Source organism: Talpa europaea (genome assembly GCF_964194135.1).
Source record: "Talpa europaea genome assembly, chromosome: 4".
Classification (NCBI taxonomy): Eukaryota; Metazoa; Chordata; class Mammalia; order Eulipotyphla; family Talpidae; genus Talpa; species Talpa europaea.
In genome coordinates, this window is record NC_140070.1 from 142433420 (window position 1) to 142453617 (window position 20198).

At 40.9% G+C, this 20198-nt stretch overlaps 1 protein-coding gene across 1 annotated transcript in view; it reads left to right on the forward strand.

The window, feature by feature from the left end:
- The window catches only part of MORC3 (MORC family CW-type zinc finger 3), a gene marked incomplete at both ends in the record, with an annotated part of 41901 nt that extends 22569 nt beyond the window's left edge, over positions 1 to 19332 (forward strand). The window contains 8 exons of the mRNA XM_084231005.1: positions 6327 to 6431; positions 9409 to 9531; positions 9636 to 9710; positions 10693 to 10738; positions 13545 to 13708; positions 15099 to 15987; positions 17260 to 17417; positions 19179 to 19332. Of these exons, the coding sequence (XP_084087131.1) occupies positions 6327 to 6431; positions 9409 to 9531; positions 9636 to 9710; positions 10693 to 10738; positions 13545 to 13708; positions 15099 to 15987; positions 17260 to 17417; positions 19179 to 19332 (1714 nt within the window). The remainder of the gene's footprint in view (positions 1 to 6326; positions 6432 to 9408; positions 9532 to 9635; positions 9711 to 10692; positions 10739 to 13544; positions 13709 to 15098; positions 15988 to 17259; positions 17418 to 19178) is intronic.
- Between the last annotated feature and the right edge of the window lie 866 nt (positions 19333 to 20198).

The following is a 20198-nucleotide window of genomic DNA, read 5'->3' on the forward strand; positions in this document are numbered from 1 at the left end:
ACATGGCGCGCAGACCTCTCCTGCCGCCCGCTGCTCCCCTCAGCAGTGTGTTTCGTCAGTCTGCCCATTCTGTTCCCTGCTCCGGCTTGGTGAATTCTCTCACCCTCCTGTGCTTCTGACTGTACCCAGTGCTTGTATAAATGCATAAATAAATAAATAAATCTTAAAAAAAAAAACATAAAATCCTGACACTCTGTGCTTAGTTAGGAACTTCAAGAAAATATAGTTATATGTACCTTAGAACTACTCAGTTATCTTTTTTTTTTTAAGGATTTATTTTATTTATTTATTTATGCATATAAGAGCTGGGGTATAGGCCAGAGGTGTAAGGAGGGGGTGTTGAGAGGATTCACTGGAGACACAATGAACAGGCAGATCTACTGAAATACATTGTTGAGGGGAGCACTGGGCAAGACAGGAGAGGTCTGCTGCGCCATGTGTGTCAGCTCCCTGGCTGGGATTGAACTCATGCCACAGTGGCTGGCGATAGCTTGATAGTGCTGAAACTTTAACCCCTGTGCTACCAGGGAGGCCCCGAAATACTCAGTTATCTTTAGGAGTAGATAGAAGCCTTAGAATAAACGTGACCATCAATTTTACCTATTATTAAGAAGCACAAACAGTTGTCCTAATGAACATATAGTATGAAATAGAAGGCCAACGTTGTATAAATATGTGTGAAAACTTAAATCCCTTCCTCAAAAAAGCAAATGAAATAGAAAATTAAATGAGCAAATATAAGAGCAAAATCAGAGAATTAGGAAACATACACAACAGAGAAAATCAGTGTATCATTCAGAGTTCAAATCTGTTACTTAAACAGGGATAATTTTTTTTTTAAATATTTATTTTAGGACCTACCCTGGTGGCGCAGGCGTTTGAGTGCAGCACTGTGAAGCTGTCCGCAGCCTCTGCAGCGCCGGTGTGATCCTGGCCGGTGAGAATCCCACATGACGTGGCAGACCTCTCCTGTCTTGCCCACTGCTCCCTTCAGCAGTGTATTTCAGTCAGTCTGCCTGTTCTGCTCCCCGCTCTGTCTCTGGTGAATCCTCTTACCCTCCCGTGCATCTGGCATGTACCCCGGTTCTTGTATGCATGAATAAATAAATCTATTAAAAAAAAAGATTTATTTATGAATATCTTTTAAAAAAAAGATTTATGCATACAAGAGCTGGGTACAGGCCAGAGATGGTTGAAGGGAAGGTGAGAGGAGTCACCAGAAACAGAGTGGGGAGCAAAACAGGCAGATCTACTGAAATACACTGCTGAGGGGAGCAGCACGTGAGACAGGAGAGGTCTGCCGTGCCATGTGATTAGCTCCCTGCCTGGGTATCAAACTTGTGCTGCAGTGGCTGCTGATAGCTTCATAGTGCTGAGACTCAACCCCTTGTGCCACCAGGAAGGCCCCCTAAACAGGGATAATTTAATAAAAGGAGTGGTTAACTAGAATTGTAGGAGGTGATTTCTGCAAGGGTAAAACGAGAGAGTGGATATCCAGAGTCAGCATATACAAAGGGCAGCTGTTACTTCTTCATTGAAAGAGAGTAGACAATAAAGTAGCTAGGAGAGGGCTCCCCTCACCCCATTCCTGAAATTGGAGGTTCAGATATTTTTGTAGAGGTCGCAATAAACCCAGGAACTAGCTACCTGCCATGGCAAGAAACAGACTAGTGCTGGTCTGTAGATGAGGCCTACTGTTGTTAGTGGGGTGTGGCTGTTCTGTAGAGGAGACATGTTTTTGCCCAAGGCTATGGCCACACTGGAACTGTCTCTTGCTGGTGGTCATGGGCTGCTGGACAGCAGATGGCCGAAGCACAACTGAAGCTCTGCTGGGAGGCCACTGGGCTCAGCCAGAGGTGAACAATAGAGCACCAGTACCTGAAGGACGAGTGTCTCAACTGCTGTCACCTTTCAGGTTTATTGTCCCATTAACCTACTTTAAATTCCTCAGACTGACAAAGGATAAATAATTCAGGCTCAAGCTTTCACAGAATTGAGCAAAGAATATTGAGTGGGTGCTGAGAGATGACAAATTAGTAACTGGCTCAATCAGATAGCCCAGAGTCTGTTTACTGATGAGATTTACTCGAGTAATGGATCCTATAAGCAACTGGTGAGATCCTATAAGCAAGGGGGAAAAGAAGAAAATGGAAATGATAAATATCAGAAATGAAAAGGAGGGCATTCCTACAGATCTACAAACAGAGAGACACCAACGGGATAGCATGGACAACTTTACACCATTTTAGATGGTGTGCATACATTCCTTTGGAGGCAAAGCACTTTTCAGAACAGTTCCCACATTTTAAATTTGAATATTTAAGGAAGAACTGGCACCATTCTTACACAACCCCTTTAAAGGTTTTATGAGGCTGCATAGTTTTGGTAGTGAACTCTTGAATATCTTACAAGAATGAAAGTTTATGTCAATCTTTTGATCAAGATATAAAAATCTAATTAAAATAACTGGAAGTACCAGCCAGTGACATGAAAAAAAGGGTAATGCATTCAAACAAAGTAGACTGTATTCTAAGTTGGCAGAGGTGGTTTTAATATTTAAAAGATCAGTGTACTTCATCATGTTGATTTTTAGAAAAGAAAAATCTTGAGGTTCTTTTCATATGATCAAAGCACTTGATAAATTGTAACATTGATTTGTGATTCAAGTAAAAAGGAATGGGGGGGTGAGGGGTGGGGAGGGGAGATATTGGGGTCAAAATAAGGGGGTTGCGGGCCTCCCTGGTGGCGCAGCGGTTGAGCTCTGGGTTGCGAAGCTGTTCGCGGCCTCTGCGGCGCCGGTTCGATCCCCGGCTGCTCCCCGGCCACCGGAGGAGGGTCCCACATGGCGCGCAGACCTCTGCCGCCCGCTGCTCCCCTCAGCAGTGTACTTCGGTCCTTCTGCCTGTTCTGCTCCCCGCTCTGGCTCTGGTGAATTCTCTCACCCTCCCGCGCTTCTGACTGTACCCGGTGCATGTATAAACAAAACAAACAAACAAATAAATAAATAAATAAAACATGCCTCTATTAAAAAAAAAAAAAATCTTTAAAAAAAAATAACAAAATAAGGGGGTTGCAATTATATGGGGAATATAAAAATAAAATTTATTTAAAAAAGAAAAAAGGAATGTGTACAAAACTATTAATCAAAGGACATAGTATAGTGAAGGAGTATTTACAGAAACAGCAGCTATCATTCTGTAATGGGAAATTATTTAAAGTTTCAAGTTAAGAGGAAGAATGAAATAGGATCAGCTATTCACTGTTCATCTTGAGGAAATAACCAGGATAATAGGTACGAAAAAGAAATGAAAATTATGGGCTTCCCTGGTGGTGCAGGGGTTAAAGTCTTAGCGTTGTGAGGCTATCTCCAGCTACTGCAGCATGAGTTCATTCCCGGCCATGGAGCTGACCCACATGGTGTAGCAGACCTCTCCTGTCTCCCCGCTGCTCCCCTCAGCAATGCATTTCAGTAGATCTGCCTGTTCTGTTCCCCACTCTGTCTCTGGTGAATCCTCTCACCCCCCCTCCCCCCTCACCTCTGGTCTACACCCCAGGTCTTGTATGCATAAATAAATAAAAAATAAATCTTAAAAAAAAAAAAAAATGAAAGTTACAAGGGTTGGGAAGAAGGAATAAAATGTTTTCTGTAGATGACAATGCTAAGTATACAGAAAGTTCTGAGAGCTTTTAATGGTAATTGATTTGCTCACTTAAGCTTTAAGGTTACATGTATAGGAATAGCTATGTTTTTTGTATAATTGTCAGAAGATGACATTCTCGAAAAAGGTACCTTTGACATTAATTTGGCAAGTTCTGAACTAAGACCTTTTAGCGTCTTCTTTTTTCCTGATAATAAGACCAAATGATATCAATTCCATACCCCACTGTGCAGATCTATAATTATTTTTTGTTCATTTTTATTAAATTTTTTTTAATTGAAGTACCATTGGCTTCTATCACTGTTAGTATATTGGAAGTATAATATCTCCACCTTCAGGTGTAGTGCACATTAATGCACCCACCATATCCATAGCCCTCCACCATAGTCTAGTGTGTTCTCTCTACCCAATTCTCGCCTCTCTTCCATTCCTGCTTCCCCTGGGGAGACCTCAGTTCTGTGGTCAGCTTTCAGGGGCTGGTTTTAAAGTGTGTCTCTGATCCTTTGTTTTCTCTATATTCCACATATAAGTGACACCACCTGGCATTTATCTCTCTCCTTCTGCCTTATTTTACTTAGTATAATCCCTTCCAGCTCTAGTCATGTTGCCACAAATGGCATCTTTTTTTTTTTTTTAAGATTTTTTTATTTATGCATACAAGAACTGGGGTACAGGCCAGAGGTATGGGGAGATGAAAGGATTCACCACAGACAGAGTGGGGAACATAACAGGCGGATCAACTGAAATACACTGCTGAGGGGAGCAGCAGGGAGTCAGGAGAGGTCTGCTGTACCATGTGGGTCAGCTCCCTGGCCAGGAATCGAACTCATGCTACAGTGGCTGCAGACTGCTTCATAGTTTGCGTCTTAACCCCTTGTGCCACCAGGGAGGCCCAGATGGCATCTTTTTTGATTGCAGAGTAATATTCCATTTTGTATGTATACCACACTTTATTCACTCATCTGTTTTGGGCACTTAAGTTCTTTCCATAGCTTGGCCATTGTAAATAATGCTTCAGTACATGGCGGCAGTGCAAGTTTCCTTTTGAATTAGAGTTTTTGTAGATACTTAGGAGTGGGATTGCTGGGTCTTATGGCAGATCCATTTTTAATTTTTTGAGAAACCTCCATACTGCTTTCCAATAGGAGCTGTAACAGTCTGCAGTCCCACCACAAGTGTCATTCCCCACCATCTCCAGCATTGGTTTGTGATCTTTTTGATGTGGGTCATTTTTACCCATGTGGGGTGGTATCTCATTGTGGTTTTGATTTGTATTTTCCTGATGATAAATGGTAATGAACAATGTTTCATGTGCCTGTCTTCTTTGGAGAAGTTCCTGTTTAGCTCTTCTGCCCATTTTATGATTGGGTTATTTTCTTTTCGTTGAATTGTATGAGTTCTTTGTAGATATTTGATGTCAATCCTTGTCAGATGTGTATAGTGTGTGAATATTTTCTGCCATTCAGTAGGGTGTCCTGAAGTCTTGGTTTTTATTTTTTTTTTTTAATTTTTTTTTTTATAGAGGCATGTTTTTTTTTTTTTTTATTTGTTTCTTTGTTTGTTTATACATGCACTGGGTACAGTCAGAAGCGCGGGAGGGTGAGAGAATTCACCAGAGCCATAGTGGGGAGCAGAGAAGGCAGAAGGACCGAAGTACACTGCTGAGGGGAGCAGCGGGAGGCAGGAGAGGTCTGCGCGCCATGTGGGACCCTCCTCAGGTGGCCGGGGAGCAGCTGGGGATCGAACCGGCACCACAGAGACCGCAGGCAGCTTCGCAACCCAGCGCTCAACCGCTGCGCCACCTGGGAGGCCCGTGAAGTCTTGGTTTTTAAAAAGCTTTATTTTAAATTTAGAATGTTACACTGACTTTATCTTGTGAACACAGTTCCTGGCACAGTAGATGCTTAACTCATTGTTGTGGGCTTAGTTTTATTTATCTCAATAGATCCCATCCATTTGCTTTTTATTGATTTATTTTTTAAAAAATATTTATGCATATAATAGCTGGGGTGCAGACCAGAAGCGTGGAGGGGTGAGAGGGTTCACCAGAGATGGAGTAGGGAGCAGAACAGGCAGACTGACTGAAATACGCTGCTGAGGGGAGCATTGGGCAAGTCAGGAGAGGTCTGCTGTGCCTGGCTGGGGATCGAACTTGTGGACAGCTTCATAGGTTGTGTCTCAACCTGTTGTGCCACCAGGGAGGTCCATGCTTTTTATTAATTTCTTAGTGTGGGAGAAGTGGAAGCCTCAATTGTGGGGCAGAAGCTATTTTGCTGGTGATGGTAGCTTTTATAAACCATAAATTTGAGTTCTAATTTGAACTGAAGCTTAGAGTTGAAATTTGAGTCTATGGTTCTTCCAGTAATTGGTTTACACACTTTGTAACAGAGTATCCAAAGTGGTGCTAGCGCTTCGTGTATTACTTCCTAGATCTCCTGGTTCTGTTGTCCATCCTTACTGAGTGTCATCATGTCTTTAAATCTGCCTTGTTAACTGTGACTTTGGAGTCATCCAAACCCCCCCACCCCCTCTCCACAGTTGTGCTATCCCTGCCCTCCCCCACAGTATCCATGGGACCTTTACTAGGTTGTTACTGCTGTTGTTCTGACAGCCATTTAATTTTTATTTTTTTTTTCTTGGATTGATTTTATAATTTACTTGTTCAAGGCTTACAATAGCAGCGCTTGGGGAAAAGCTGAACGATTACTGGAATGAGATGAAAGTGAAGAAAAATTCAGAATATCCTCTCAGTTTGCCAGTTGAAGATATACAGTAAGTACATTAAAAATGCATCAACCCCTCCTGATATCAAGATGTGATATTAGAGGGTATTATGATTGTAAAGGTGTTTACAAACTTTTGACTAACCCATAGTAAGGAATAAATTCTACAACTTGAATGAACACACTGTAAAATGAATGAGTGTGTGTGTGTGTGTGTGTGTGTGTGTAGATACAATACGCACAAAAGATTCATGAAATGGTTTTTTTGGGTTTTTTTGGTGATACTGCTATTTATTTATTTTTATTTTTTATATCATTGTTCATTTTTGTATAATATTTGATTTCTCCTCTTAGGTATAGTCCCAATAATTCTCCTACCACCGCAGCACCCATGAACCATCACCATACTCTGTGTTCTTCCCTTCCCTGTTATGACCTTTCTCCCTGAATTTGTCAAGTTTTTATCTAATTTTGGGAAACTGAGTAATTTATGTAATCCATAGCAGTTGTTCCAAGAACTATTCCAAATTGAACTGTGGTCATTTGCCAAAAAAGAACAGAGACAAATATTCTCACCACTTGAAACTACTAGAGTTTGTCTGTCAAGTGATTATCAAAGTATAGATCAATTGAATCAGAGTTTTCTGAAATGTACATTCATGAATTCTACCTGGACCTAGGAAATCAGAATTTCTTTAGATAATATAGGACAATTTGCATTTTAATAAGCACCATGATTAATTATATAACCTAAAGTTTGAGCGCTAATAATGTGCTTTGTATCTGCAGCTAGTGATTTGATTGCTGCCCAGGCTTGGCCCTGGAATTGTAATTATGTTAACTAATAATATAAGAAAAATTTTCATCTCTCTAATCACTGGAATTTACAGTGATTAAAGTAAATCAGAATTATAGTTTTGATTTCTTTATGTTTAGAAATCCCAAATGTTGTAGTGAAATAGCATTTACATACCTATATGTTTCATGTTAAATCATTTTTTTAAAAAGATTTATTTATTTATGCATACGAAAACTGGGGTACAGGCCAGAGGTGTTGGGGGGGGTGAGAGGATTTCACCCAGAGAAGAGCGGGGAACAGAACAGGCAGACTGACTGAAATACACTGCTGTGGGGAGCAGTGGGGAGACAGGAGAGGTCTGCTGCGCCATGTGGCTCAGCTCCCTGGCCGGCTGGGGATCGAACATGTGCCGTGCTGCAGTAGCTTCGGATAGCTTCACAGTGCTGTGCTTAACCCCTTGTGCCACCAGGGAGGCCTACATGCACATATTTTTGAACTTAGAGTTTATTGAAGTAACATCTCATGTTATATGTGTTTCAGATGTGCATCATTATAGACTTCTGCATGTACTACATTAAGTTCACTACTAAAGTTAGCCTTTTATAAACTTCCATTTTTGCATGTGTAAAATAGGAACATTAATAACACTTAACTTTTAGAGTTTTAGAGTTACAAGAATTAAATGATGCCTGACAAGTACTCAGTAACACATAGCATGTAGTAACAATGCTGAATGAATAGTAACTACTGATAGAAAGGTGTCCAGGATATAGGATGAAAAATTAAGAGATGCATGTCAGGGAATGAATTTCCCATTGTATTTTTTTTAATAGTCCGAGGGCTTTATTTTTTCCACCCCTATCAGCCATGACTTCATAGGGAATGGGTTCTAGCAGCTCAGGCTCTTTCCATGGGTTCTTACACAGAGAGGGTCTTTGGAGGGATCAGGCTGGCACTTCAGTGGAACCCAAGTACCTTTGCTTTGACTTCATTTTTTTCTGATCATTTTCTTTGACACATTTCAGGAAATGATCTCAGCTCTTAGAGTGCTTCATATGCTGAACACAATATTAATTCTCTTGGCAAGAATTTTGCCTTTGACTTGTTTACAACAATGCCAACTGCATGCTGGGTAACATTGTAGATACTCCTGTGTTGTCATGGTAACATTTGTGGGGTCTTCCTTTGTGAATAGTGCCCATCCTTTGGCATCCACAATATCACCTTTCTTTTGGATTCTTGTGGATGTGGGCCGACGAACAACTCCACTTTTTCTAAAAGGCATGGAAACATAGGGCGGGTGCCTCTCTCCTTGCCTTGTGTTGAAGATGACTAGTGATTCCTTGAAGATGGCAGATCCGGCATTGTACTGTTTGTTAAAGTATACATATATACATGCAGACTTCTGTAATCATAAAAAACTATTGCCAGGATTTTTAAAATTGGCAGTCATAATTGAAGATATAAATCTGTATTTATTTTGTGAATGTCTGAATTGTTTGAAATTTTACACATTTGGTTTTTTTGTTGTTGTTGTTTTATTTCTTTGTTTTTTTGTGGGACCCTCGCCGAGGGCTGGGGATCGAACTGGCGCTACAGAGGCTGCAGGCAGCCTCGCAACCCAGCGCTCAACCGCTGTGCCAGATGTATAGGGGAGGCCCTATACATCTTTTTTTTTTAACTGATTTAAAAAGTTATTGGCGTTCAAGTAAAGTCTTAGGAAAATGATTCTACATAAACTGTTAATAGGGTCACTAATTCTCAAAGGTAAGAAGATAACAGCATTTTATAAACCAAAAACACAAATTTTAGTTACTGAGAGATATGCTATATAATAGAGATTATATTTAATAAAATTAAATTGGCTTAAATTACAGTAATACAACTCATCTATTTTCTATGATTAAGAAAATAAAAGATACTAGATTTGACATTGCATATGCTGACAGTATAAATTGCAGAGCAAGGCATTTATAATAATTTCAGTTTTTGCTACCAGAACAAATTTAATGGCATGCTCTATAAAATACTTTGTTTTAAATGGGTCTATCACTGTTAACCTTTGAAGTTAACCAAATGGTTTTTAAAACTTAAATTGCTCAACAAAAGTTTTCAGGGATAGGATTAAATAATAGGAAGCATTTTGTGATACAAATTATATAAAAAAAATCTGATGAGATGCTTAGTTCCAACTTTCCATGCTAACGCTTTGTTATTTTGTTAACAGGAAAAGTCCTGATCAGACATGGGTTCAATGTGATTCCTGTCTAAAGTGGCGAAAGTTACCAGATGGGATAGATCAACTTCCAGAAAAATGGTATTGCTTCAATAACCCTGACCCACAGTTCAGGTACCATCTAGTTGGTAGTGCCCTTTTTGGAAAGGCAGAAAGTACTGTTCAGGATATATGAGCAGGCGCTGGTGACATTTATTTCCATGTGATTTTTTGACTAGAAATTGTGATGTTCCAGAAGAACCTGAAGATGAAGATTTGGTGCATCCCACTTATGAAAAAACCTACAAAAAGAAGTGAGTGTTCTATTACTGTGTGGTGGGCAAATAATGCCCAGATTGTGAACAGTGAACAGGATGGGTATTCAGTGTTAGTTAACGCTTCTCCAAGTTACAACCCATAGGAAGATTATGACCCAAAAAAAAAAAGGATTTATGGTATGGAATGCATACCATCAAGTTTTATTTTGTTTTTAAAGTTTGTACGGGGGTGCCTGCTGTTTTTTCGCCCGATACTTAGTGTTCTTCTAGCTATAAGACTCTGCCAAATGAGTAATTGTCTTTTGGGACCACACACAGAAGAGTCATAAGTGAATTGAATACTGCCCTTCATGAACTTGTAGTCTAAGACTTGTGTCCATTACCAATTAGAAGTTCATGTGCATCACCAAAGGCACAGTCCATAAAGCCCAGAAGGAGAGATTACTTTGCGTGGAAATGGAGAGGGCTGAAGTGGAAAACTCAGGAGGGACATTTTTGTTACAGCCTTGAAAGATGCATAGGATGGAAATATACAGGGAACAGGGATATATTGAGCTTGACTAGAATACACATGTGAAAGGGCATAATGGAAAATGGATGCGGGATAAATAAGATGTGTAATGATTGTCAGCCATGGAGAAGTGGATGCTAATTACTGCACACAGCAGGCCGAGTTCACTGAGAATCTTCCAGATGGTATTGATTTGTAGTGCATGGTTTTTAAAAATAAATCCAGCAGCAGGACTGTAAGTAAGGAAACAAGTTGGAAACCTGTGTGATTCCCAGTTCAAAGGTCTGAGAATAGTGCCTTTGAGGATGGGAAGCTTCAGGCAGACATTAGGGGTTTATTGAGGTGAAAGGTGGAGCGTAACGCTTACTGCTGCTGCTGATGCAGAAAAAGCAGAGGTTGGTGTGCTGAGTTGTGAAATGGCAGGTATGTCATGGGAAAATGGGATTGAAAAGGAATAATGAAGCAAATATAAATATGTTCATTTTTTATCTTTTTTTTTCTTTAAAGAGACAAGGAAAAATTAAGGATCAGACAACCGGAAGTGATCCCTCGGGTAATTAAACCTTTCACTTTATAGCCATGTATTGGACAGCAACTTCTCACTTAACATCTTTTATAAGTTTTTGGAAACTGCAGCTTTATGCAAATGATGTCTAACAAAATTAGGTCCTTACATTCTGTTAACGTGGACTGGGTTTTTTTCTCTCACCAATGTTTTAACTAAAGACTATGAGTAAAAAATCTCCTTATTTGAGCACCTGCTATGTTGGATAGTGGTTAGTTTAGCAACTGCAAGTTCAAGCTTAGAAGTTCCACTCATGAAGTGATCTTGTTCACTAAGTTTACAGTCCCTCTCTCCTGTCCCTCCTTCTCAACCCTGACTTCTGACCCCACCAGCTTCATTTATTCTCTTTGATTTTACCCTTTATTTGGGCATCTTCTGAGGAAAGGCAGCTATTCTTTTAAGAATCTTACAGTCACGGGCCTCCCTGGTGGCACAGGGGTTAAACTCTCAGCGTTTCAAGCTATCACCAGCAACTGCAGCCTGAGTTCGATCCTTGGCTAGGGAACTGACTCACATGGTGCAGCAGACCCCTCCTGTCTCCCCACTGCTCCCCTTAGTATATTTCAGTTGATCCGCCTGTTCTGCTCTTCACTCTGTCTCTGGTGAATCCTCTCACCCCCTGTTCTACACCCCAGTTCTTGTGTGCATTGATAAATAAAAACAAATGTTTTAAAAAAGAATCTTACAGTCAGTTAGGCAGTCAAGGAAAAATGCACAGTGCACTCCGGGGGCCTTGTCCCAGTGCTCACCTGGACCAGAGCTGTGTGGTCCAGAGAGAAGGAAGTATTTGTCTTCCTGACTGGGTAATTGTGCTTCTTGTATAAGAAGTTCTGGTCTGCTCCAGATGCATGTGTTTGTTTATAACTACATGGAGGTGTTTTCTTGCATAATAGCTAAGGACCTGTGGTGAGAGCAGAACTGGGGAAAAAAGAACAGTGGACTTCCTTTGGTATTTAAAGACAGTGCCTTTGTTATCTTCAATTGCTTTCTCTTAGAAAAACTAAGTTTTTATTATATCTTAATTAGTCCTTTATATAGTTCAGGATCAGCAGATCTTTCTGATAAAGGCTGATTAGTAAATTTTTTTAAAGATTTATTTATTATGTCTACAAGAGCTGGGGTACAGGCCAGAGGTGTTGGGGGGGGGCAGTGGTGGGTGAGAGGATTCACCAGAGACAGAGCGGGGAACAAAACAGACAGACTGACAAAATACACTGCTGAGGGGAGCAGCAGGCGGCAGGAGAGGTCTGCGCACCATGTGGGACCCTCGCCTGGCGGCCAGGGATCGAACTGGCACTGCAGAGGCTGCAGGCAGCTTCGCAGCCCAGCATTCAACTGCTGCACCACCAGGGAGGCCCCCCAGTAAATTTTTTTTTTTAAGATCTATTTATGCATATAAAAGCTGGGATGTAGGCCAGTGGTACAGGGGGTGAGAGGATTCACCAGAGACAGAGTGGGGAGCAGAACAGGCGGAATGACTGAAATACGCTGCTGAGGGGAGCAGCAGGCAAGTCAGGAGAGGTCTGCTGTGCCATGTAGGTCAGCTCCCTGGCTGGGGATCAAACTCTATCTGCAGTGGTTGCAGATTGCTTCATAGTGCTGATGCTTAACCTCTTGTGCCACCAGGGAGGCCTCTGGTTAGTAAATATTTGAGATTTTGGGGGCAACATACGGTTTCTGCTGCATAGCCTTTGTTAGTTTATTTTGTTTTGTTTATACTTTTAAATGTAAACGTAGGGCCTCCCTGGTGGGGGTTAAAGTCTCACCATTCTTTTTTTTTTAAGATTTATTTATTTATTTATACATGCACTGGGTACAGTCAGAAGCGCGGGAGGGTGAGAGAATTCACCAGAGCCAGAGCGGGGAGCAGAGCAGGCAGAAGGACTGAAGTACACTGCTGAGGGGAGTAACGGGCAGCAGGAGAGGTCTGTGCGCCATGTGGGACCCTCCTCCAGTGGCCAGGGAGCAGCCGGGGATTGAACTGGCGCTGCAGAGGCCACTGGCAGCTTTGCAACCCGGCGCTCAACCGCTGCGCCACTGGGGAGGCCCAAAAGTCTCACCATTCTGATCAGTAACTATTGCGGCAAGAATTCAATCCCTGGCTAGGGAGCTAACCCACATGGCGCAGCAGACCTCTCCTGTCTCCCCCTACTCCTCTCAGCAGTGTATTTCAGTAGATCCCTCTGTCTCTGGTGAATCTTCTGACCACCCCCTGCTGTGGCCTGTATCCCAGCTCTTGTATGCATAAATAGATAAAAAATAAAATCTTTTTTTTTTTTAATTTTTTTTAATTTTATTTATTTATTTATACAAGCACTGGGTATAGTCAGAAGCGCGGGTGGGTGAGAGAATTCACCAGAGCCAGAGCGGGGAGCAGAGCAGGCAGAAGGACCGAAGTACACTGCTGAGGGGAGCAGCGGGCGGCAGGAGAGGTCTGCGCGCCATGTGGGACCCTCCCTCAGGTGGCCGGGGAGCAGCCGGGGATCAAACCGGCGCTGCAGAGGCTGCAGGCAGCTTCACAGCCCAGCGCTCAACCGCTGCGCCACCAGGGGAGGCCCAAAAAATAAAATCTTTTTTTAAAAAAGTAAGCCCAGTCTTGGGCTCTCACCACAGGTCCTCACTTGTAGACTGGACGTGGCTCACTGACCTGTTTGTTGCTCCCGGGTATAGCATAGGAATGTATGAATTGATAGTAGTGCTCAGTGTTTACTGATTGCAGGGAAAATAATAGCTGTGTTTGGCATGTCACATTAAAATTATTAAACTAGATCGGGCTTTTTTAATCCTCCAACAGATTAATATTGACCAATTTCGAACAACCCCTATGTCAAGTCAAAGCTTTTTGCCTTTGAAGGAAAGTGTTCCAAGAGGACACCCTTCAGAAACACCAAGTACTTACACAACAAGACTTATAAATAATCATCGAGTTTCCTCCCAGTCTGAACCTGAGAACAACAGGTAAGTGGCTAAAATGGGTTTTTCCATTTGGGGAATGAATAATAAACAGCTTTTAGTTGGCACTTCTGGGGCAGTAATGCAGTTCTAGGAAACTGGTTTACATGCATGTAGAAGTCTTAGGTACAAGTTACTCTGCTTTTATTATATAAATCCCACCTTTCATTTATGCCTCCTGAAATAAATTTTTAAACTATTAATTGTATTCATTGTGGAATTTGATCAGGTTATCACTTCTTTGAAATTCTGTATAGTATGAAAATTACTGTTAAGATGATCAGAACTCAAAGATAAACATGAAGCAATTAACAGTAAACACTGATGTCAAGTGTTTGGCCTCTGAGTTCTTAGTCTCACCCTTAGCACTGCTTTGGTATTTAAAGACAGTGCCTTTGTTGTGTGTTTTGGGTGAGTGGATGAAGAAGAAAAAGTCTGAGTGATATGTGAATTGAATAGTTAGCCCTTTTGACGGGGATGGACAGGGAAGGCTTTGTGATGAGGCGATATTGCGTTGGTTCCTGAAATTCTGCGAGTATTAGTGGCCTGTTCCAGGGTACTGCAGTGGACACCAGTGATGAAGAGCGTGCTCTCAGAAAGCTGGTAGCCCAGACTGGCTCCATCTGATGTTTGTTATTGAAGGAAACATTGAAACAAGCTTCTTGGGGATAGTGGACCAGATTTTCTGAAAGATTTAGTAGCCTTCGTCAAATTTTTTGGGAACTTTTGACCTCAGAAAAGATTAGAAATAACTGCCTTTATATGTACATATATTCAAGGAGGGCATATTCTAAAGTAGTTTGATTTTTATAGCATGCATTTTGGGGACTCTTTTGGGCTGGTTTGCTACTTAATTAAGAACTTGTGTAATTTTTTTTTAAACAAGTCTCAGTATTTTTTGGCTTTTTTTTTTTTAAAGATGGCACCAAAGTTAAAAAAAGTAAAATCTATAATATATAAGACAAAAAGTAATGGATTTTTTTTTTTACGTGACTAACATCAAATTGAAGAAGAGTATAAAGGAATTTTTCACTAAAAGTTTTTACAGTCTTTATTCTCAAGTTCCTGGTGCCAGAGTCTGGAAAGGTAGTGTCTGAACTAAGTCTTGAGGAGGACAAGTAGGAACTAGCCTGGTATCAAAAACAATAGGGAATTCCCAATGAAATGATGAACTCCCCACGCTCCCAGTCTCAGAATTTTGAAGCATTTGGTGCTTCTGAAGGTGGAAGTCAAATTTTTTATGTAATGTATATTTTACTGAAATAACATTATAGTATAGCAATACCATTTTTTAAAAAAGCAAAGATTTCTTTGAATTTCAAGATAGGTCACTTCAAGTTTGACTATTTTGTCCATAGCTTACAATTGCATATTTTATGTGTAAAATATTTTCTAGCCTAAAACGAAGACTTCCTATTCGTTCCTCAATTTTGAATGCAAAGAATCGGAGATTGAGTAATCAAGCATTTGAAAATTCAACTTATAAGGAAGAAGATGATGATGATGAAGATGTCATCATCTTAGAAGAAAACAGTACTCCCAAGCCTGCGATAGATCATGATGTTGAAGTGAAAGCAGAACAGAGTCAAGTGGAGCAAAGTGGTATTGTGGTCGAGCCGGGGTCTGATAACGAACCCCGTGGCCAGACCAGTTCAGTGGGCACCTCGGCCTCCAGGTGTGATCAGGGGACAACTGCAGCCACCCAGACTGAAGTACCGAGTTTAGTTGTTAAAAAGGAAGAGACTGTTGAAGATGAGATCGATGCAAGGAACCATGCGTCTGTCCTGCCGTCCTGTGGAGAAGCTGAGGTGAAGACACACGAGGCCAAGGAAACCTTTGATAAATCTGGGGGTGACTGCCAGTTAAACGAACTGAAAAGTGAGCTACTTCTAGTTACCCAAGAAAAAGAAAATTATGAAAGACAGTGTCAGGTGTTTACTGATCAAATCAAAGTGTTACAACAGAAAATAGCAGACATGAACGACAAATTTGTGAAGAAGGAAACTTGCCACCAGTCTACTGAAACCGATGCTGTGTTTTTACTCGAAAGTATTAATGGCAAATCTGAAAGCACAGACCACATAGTGTCGCAGTATCAGCAAGCTTTGGAAGAAATAGAGAAGCTGAAAAAGCAGTGCAGTGCTTTGCAGCATGTGAAGGCTGAGTGCAGTCAGTGTTCCAGCAGCGAGAGTAAAAGTGAAATGGATGAAATGGTTGTACAGCTGGATGACGTGTTTAGACAGCTGGACAAATGCACTGTTGAGCGGGACCGGTATAAACACGAGGTGAGTTCCATCTTCAGTATGGCCATGGCAGTCTGGGGCATTTCCACAGACTGGACAAAGTTTGCCTAATATTTCCTACTCACTGTGTATTACTCAACTGCTTTTCAGAGGGAGAGTGGTCTTCCTGGGGGCATATTGAAACTTATGGGCATCTAGGCACAATTTTTGGTTGTTAAAATGTCTTAGAAGATGCGTATTTGATGGGCAGTGACCAGATTTGGTGAATGTTCTGCATTGCACAGGGCATTGCCGTGCAAGGAAGGGATGTCCGGCTTAAAATATCAGTGCCAGCCCTGTTGAGACACTCGGTTACTCACGCTAGTGGAGACAGTACATCCAGTTGTAAGCCCCGTACGAGTAGGAATGGCATTCTTACTTCATAGGTAGACCTCGCGTTAGTTGCGAGTAGTTTCATGTGCAGGTGACATAAAACAAATGCCCATGTATCAGAGATGCGGGCTCCCTCATCGTTGCTTTGCTTCTCAACGTGTAGTTGTGTCCTGCGATGGTGGTTCAGGTCCAGCCATCGCTTGCCCTACATTCCAAACAGCAAGAAAGGGGGGTGTAGTTTCTGAAAGTTCTTGTGTTCATCTGTTGGAAATTAGTCAGTTGGCTCATGGGAGCCCGGGGAAATTGGTCTTAATTCAGGGGTTCTTTCACAGAGGAAGGAGGAGGAGAACCTAGATGTCAGGCGACCAGAAGTGGCCTCTCCCTCCATATGCCCCCGCTTCAAATTTGGGGAGGTTTTTCTTTTTAAAAAGTCTTATGTATTCATGGGGTACTTGAAAGGAGTTTTCCTGCTAAAAGAGTTTGTTAATGATAGTAAGGTCTCTATTCTTGGCAATTTTGTTGATGGAACTGCTTTTATTCAGATATTGATCTTGATGCATTGGCTCATGAACTAGATAGCAAAATATCTAAAAATCAGCCTAAGTAAACTATTATAACTTATAGCAGGTGATTGTGCAAGAAATGAAAGCTATTGGATGTCACCATAATTTAGGCGTTTGTCCCGGGTTTTCAGTTTTTAAATACCACTTGGTTTTATTCAAGTGATAGTTAACATTTTATATTCTTCGGTGTCAAAAGATGTAAAAAGGTAGACCTCAAAGCAAGTGAAGTTTTATTTATATTTGGCTATTGGGGATTTTTTTGGTTTGGTTGCTCTTTTGTCTTGATGGTCAGCCATTTTAATCACAATTATTACCTTAAATTTGAACTTTGACATTAGTATTTTTTAGTTTTGGAGTTATAAAATTAATTTTTTTGTAGGTTGAATTATTGGAGATGGAAAAATCGCAAATCCGTTCAAAGTGTGAGGAACTGAAAACTGAAATTGAACAATTAAAATCGACAAATCAACAGATAGGACCAGATGTGTCAACTTCAAGTAATGTTGAGGAGTCTGTAAATTTTGCTGATGGGGAAAGGTAATATTACATGACGCATTTCCCTGGGGCTGCAGTTCTGGCTCCTGTGACACTTATTTGCTGGCACACATGAAATAGCTGTTGTTCTATCAAAAGACGTCATTATCTGCAGTGATCCTGACATGACAGGCAGGAAATAGAGAAGTACATTCCGCTGTTGTTCCCTCAGGGAGCTCTGGTTTAGGGATGGCTTCAGTGAAACAGGAATTTGGAAGAACAAAACACTAGGTTGGTCAAGGTGGTTTGGAATGCTTTTTGGGGAAATGTGAAAATGGAGCCAGATATTGAAAAATGGGGTGAATTTGGCATGACTTGAAGACAAGAAACTATTACAGGAAACTTAAGTTTTCATCTTCATTTCTTTACCTTTGTACTCGGCACCATTTCTTTATGTTTTGCTCTTTGTTTCTCTGTGTGCCTTCCCAGTCTTCACTTTTAGGAAATCACAAAATTACTGAGAATTGCCAGAGTACAGGTGACTATTAAGAAGGAGTTTTTCTGGGAAAATCAGAAAACTTAATGATTACCCTATCAGTAAGATATAAAGTGTGCTAGTGGCTCTATTTTGATTTTTGCTTTTGCTGATGGGAGAGTGAATGACACTGACATGTTGATGACTTGCATTCACAAGCAGTCATTAAGAGCGAGGGTTTATAATATTCTACCTGCTAATATGTTACAAACTGAGACCTGAAGGTACTGGCGATGGGAAATGCTCTACTGTCCTCACTAGACATTGTTTTTTAGCTTAAGTTTTTAAAGAATTTCATTAAATCTGTTATGGAAATTGAATCGAGCAGTACATATAAACATTGGAGTGCAGGAGGTTACTCTCAGTACTATCGGGCTGTCTCTAGCCCCTGCAGCAGGAGCTCTGTCTCTGGCCAGGGAGGTGACCCACATGGCGCAGCAGACCTCTCCTGTCTTGCCCGCTCCTCCCCTCAGCAGTGTATTTCAGTACATTTGTCTGTTCTCCCCTCTCTGTTACTGGTGAATCCTCTCACCCCCCACACCTCCGGCTCACACCCCAGTTCTTGTATGCAAAAATAAATAAATCTTTTAGAAAGAGATCCTTGCCAGGGTTCGAGCTTGTGCTTCACTGGCTACCAATAGCTTGATAGTGTGCTGAGACAACCCCTTGCAGACCCCTGCTTCAGTGGTCTTTGACATGAAAGCAACTGTTTGGTTGTAGGTGTTTGAAGTTCAGATATGTACATTTAAACTTGGAAGGAAAGATAATGGTCATCGAATCCATAGTTTCCCAGTGTTTGCACCAAACATGTTTGTTCCCTTTACCTGGTAATACAGTAGCTAGGTGTGAGCGTCAGTACGTTGTAGGTTCAAAGAAGTTCTGCATTTTTTTTTTTTTTAGAGATATTTATTTATGTATACAAGAGCTGGGGTACAGGCCAGAGGTGTGGGATTGGGGGTGAGAGGATTCGCCAGAGATTAGAGTGGGGAGCAGAACAGGCAGATCTACTGAAATACACTGCTGAGGGGACAGGAGAGGTCTGCTGTGCCATGTGGGTCAGCTCCATGGCCATGTGGGTAGCTCCCCGGCCGGAGATAGAACTGAACTCGTACTGCAGTAGCTGCGGCTATCTTCGTAGGTTGTGTCTTAACCCCTAGCGCCACTAGGGAGGCCCTGAGTCTATATATTATCGAAGATTTTATCTACACTTCACTTAGATTTTAAATTTTACGTGAATGTTAAGCTGTATTATAATGCCGATCTAATTAGTGTCATGTTTTTATTTGCAGCCTTAAACTTCGATCTCTTCGAGTTAACGTGGGACAGCTGCTGGCCATGATTGTACCTGATCTCGACCTTCAGCAAGTGAACTATGATGTTGACGTAGTTGATGAGATTTTAGGACAAGTTGTTGAACAAATGAGTGAAATCAGTAGTACTTAAAGTCTATTTTCTGTGAGATAATAAAAATTTATTTACTCGATCCTTTTGATTGTACAGCTTTCAAAATGTAAACAATGTTGTTTTATAGATAGGGTAAGTAAGACTGAAGAACCAGGATCTTTACTGTATTCTATGCATCCAGGTGTGGCTCCGAGTACTGTGGACACATCACCACACTTTTTGAAATAGCTGCGAATCTCTGGTTTTCAGCAGCTGAATAGCTAACTCCTGATTGTTTTAAAATGTAAATATTTGTAATTAAGTCTGCACATATTTTTTTATTACCCTGGAGGACCTGTGTTTTTCACCAAGAGCTTTTCAGGTGCCCCTAACCTTTGTGCAATCTTTTCTGGTTCCCCAAAATGTATTTTTCTCAGACTTGAGGACTGTGCCATAAATACAAATGGAAATGTTACCTTTGATTTTCTTACCGAGAAGTTTAAACAGGATTTTTTAAAATGTAATGACTCTTGATAAGCTAAGTTGTAATTGAATTGAGCTTTAGTGTTTGTTTTCTATGAATCCTATCTCTGAAATATTTTATTCATAAAAATAAGGTATTAAGAAATTGACTCCATTCATTTTGCCAGGATTTTTCTTGTGCTGAGATTGCCAATCATGGTTAAACACAAAGTGTTTTTATAGAACAAAGAATGAATCTTTAGTATTAAAAAAAAGTGTGAAAAATATTGAATGCCCCACATTTGCTTTGAAACCCATTTTTAGCTGCTTAGTCAGCATGGAGTGGGCACAATAATTGTTTGATATTTCTTTTTGTGAAATTTCCTGTACAGCCTTTTGTAGGATTACTACAGGTAATTGTGAGTTGAGGAAGACAATCTTTCTCTAACAATATTGCATACCTT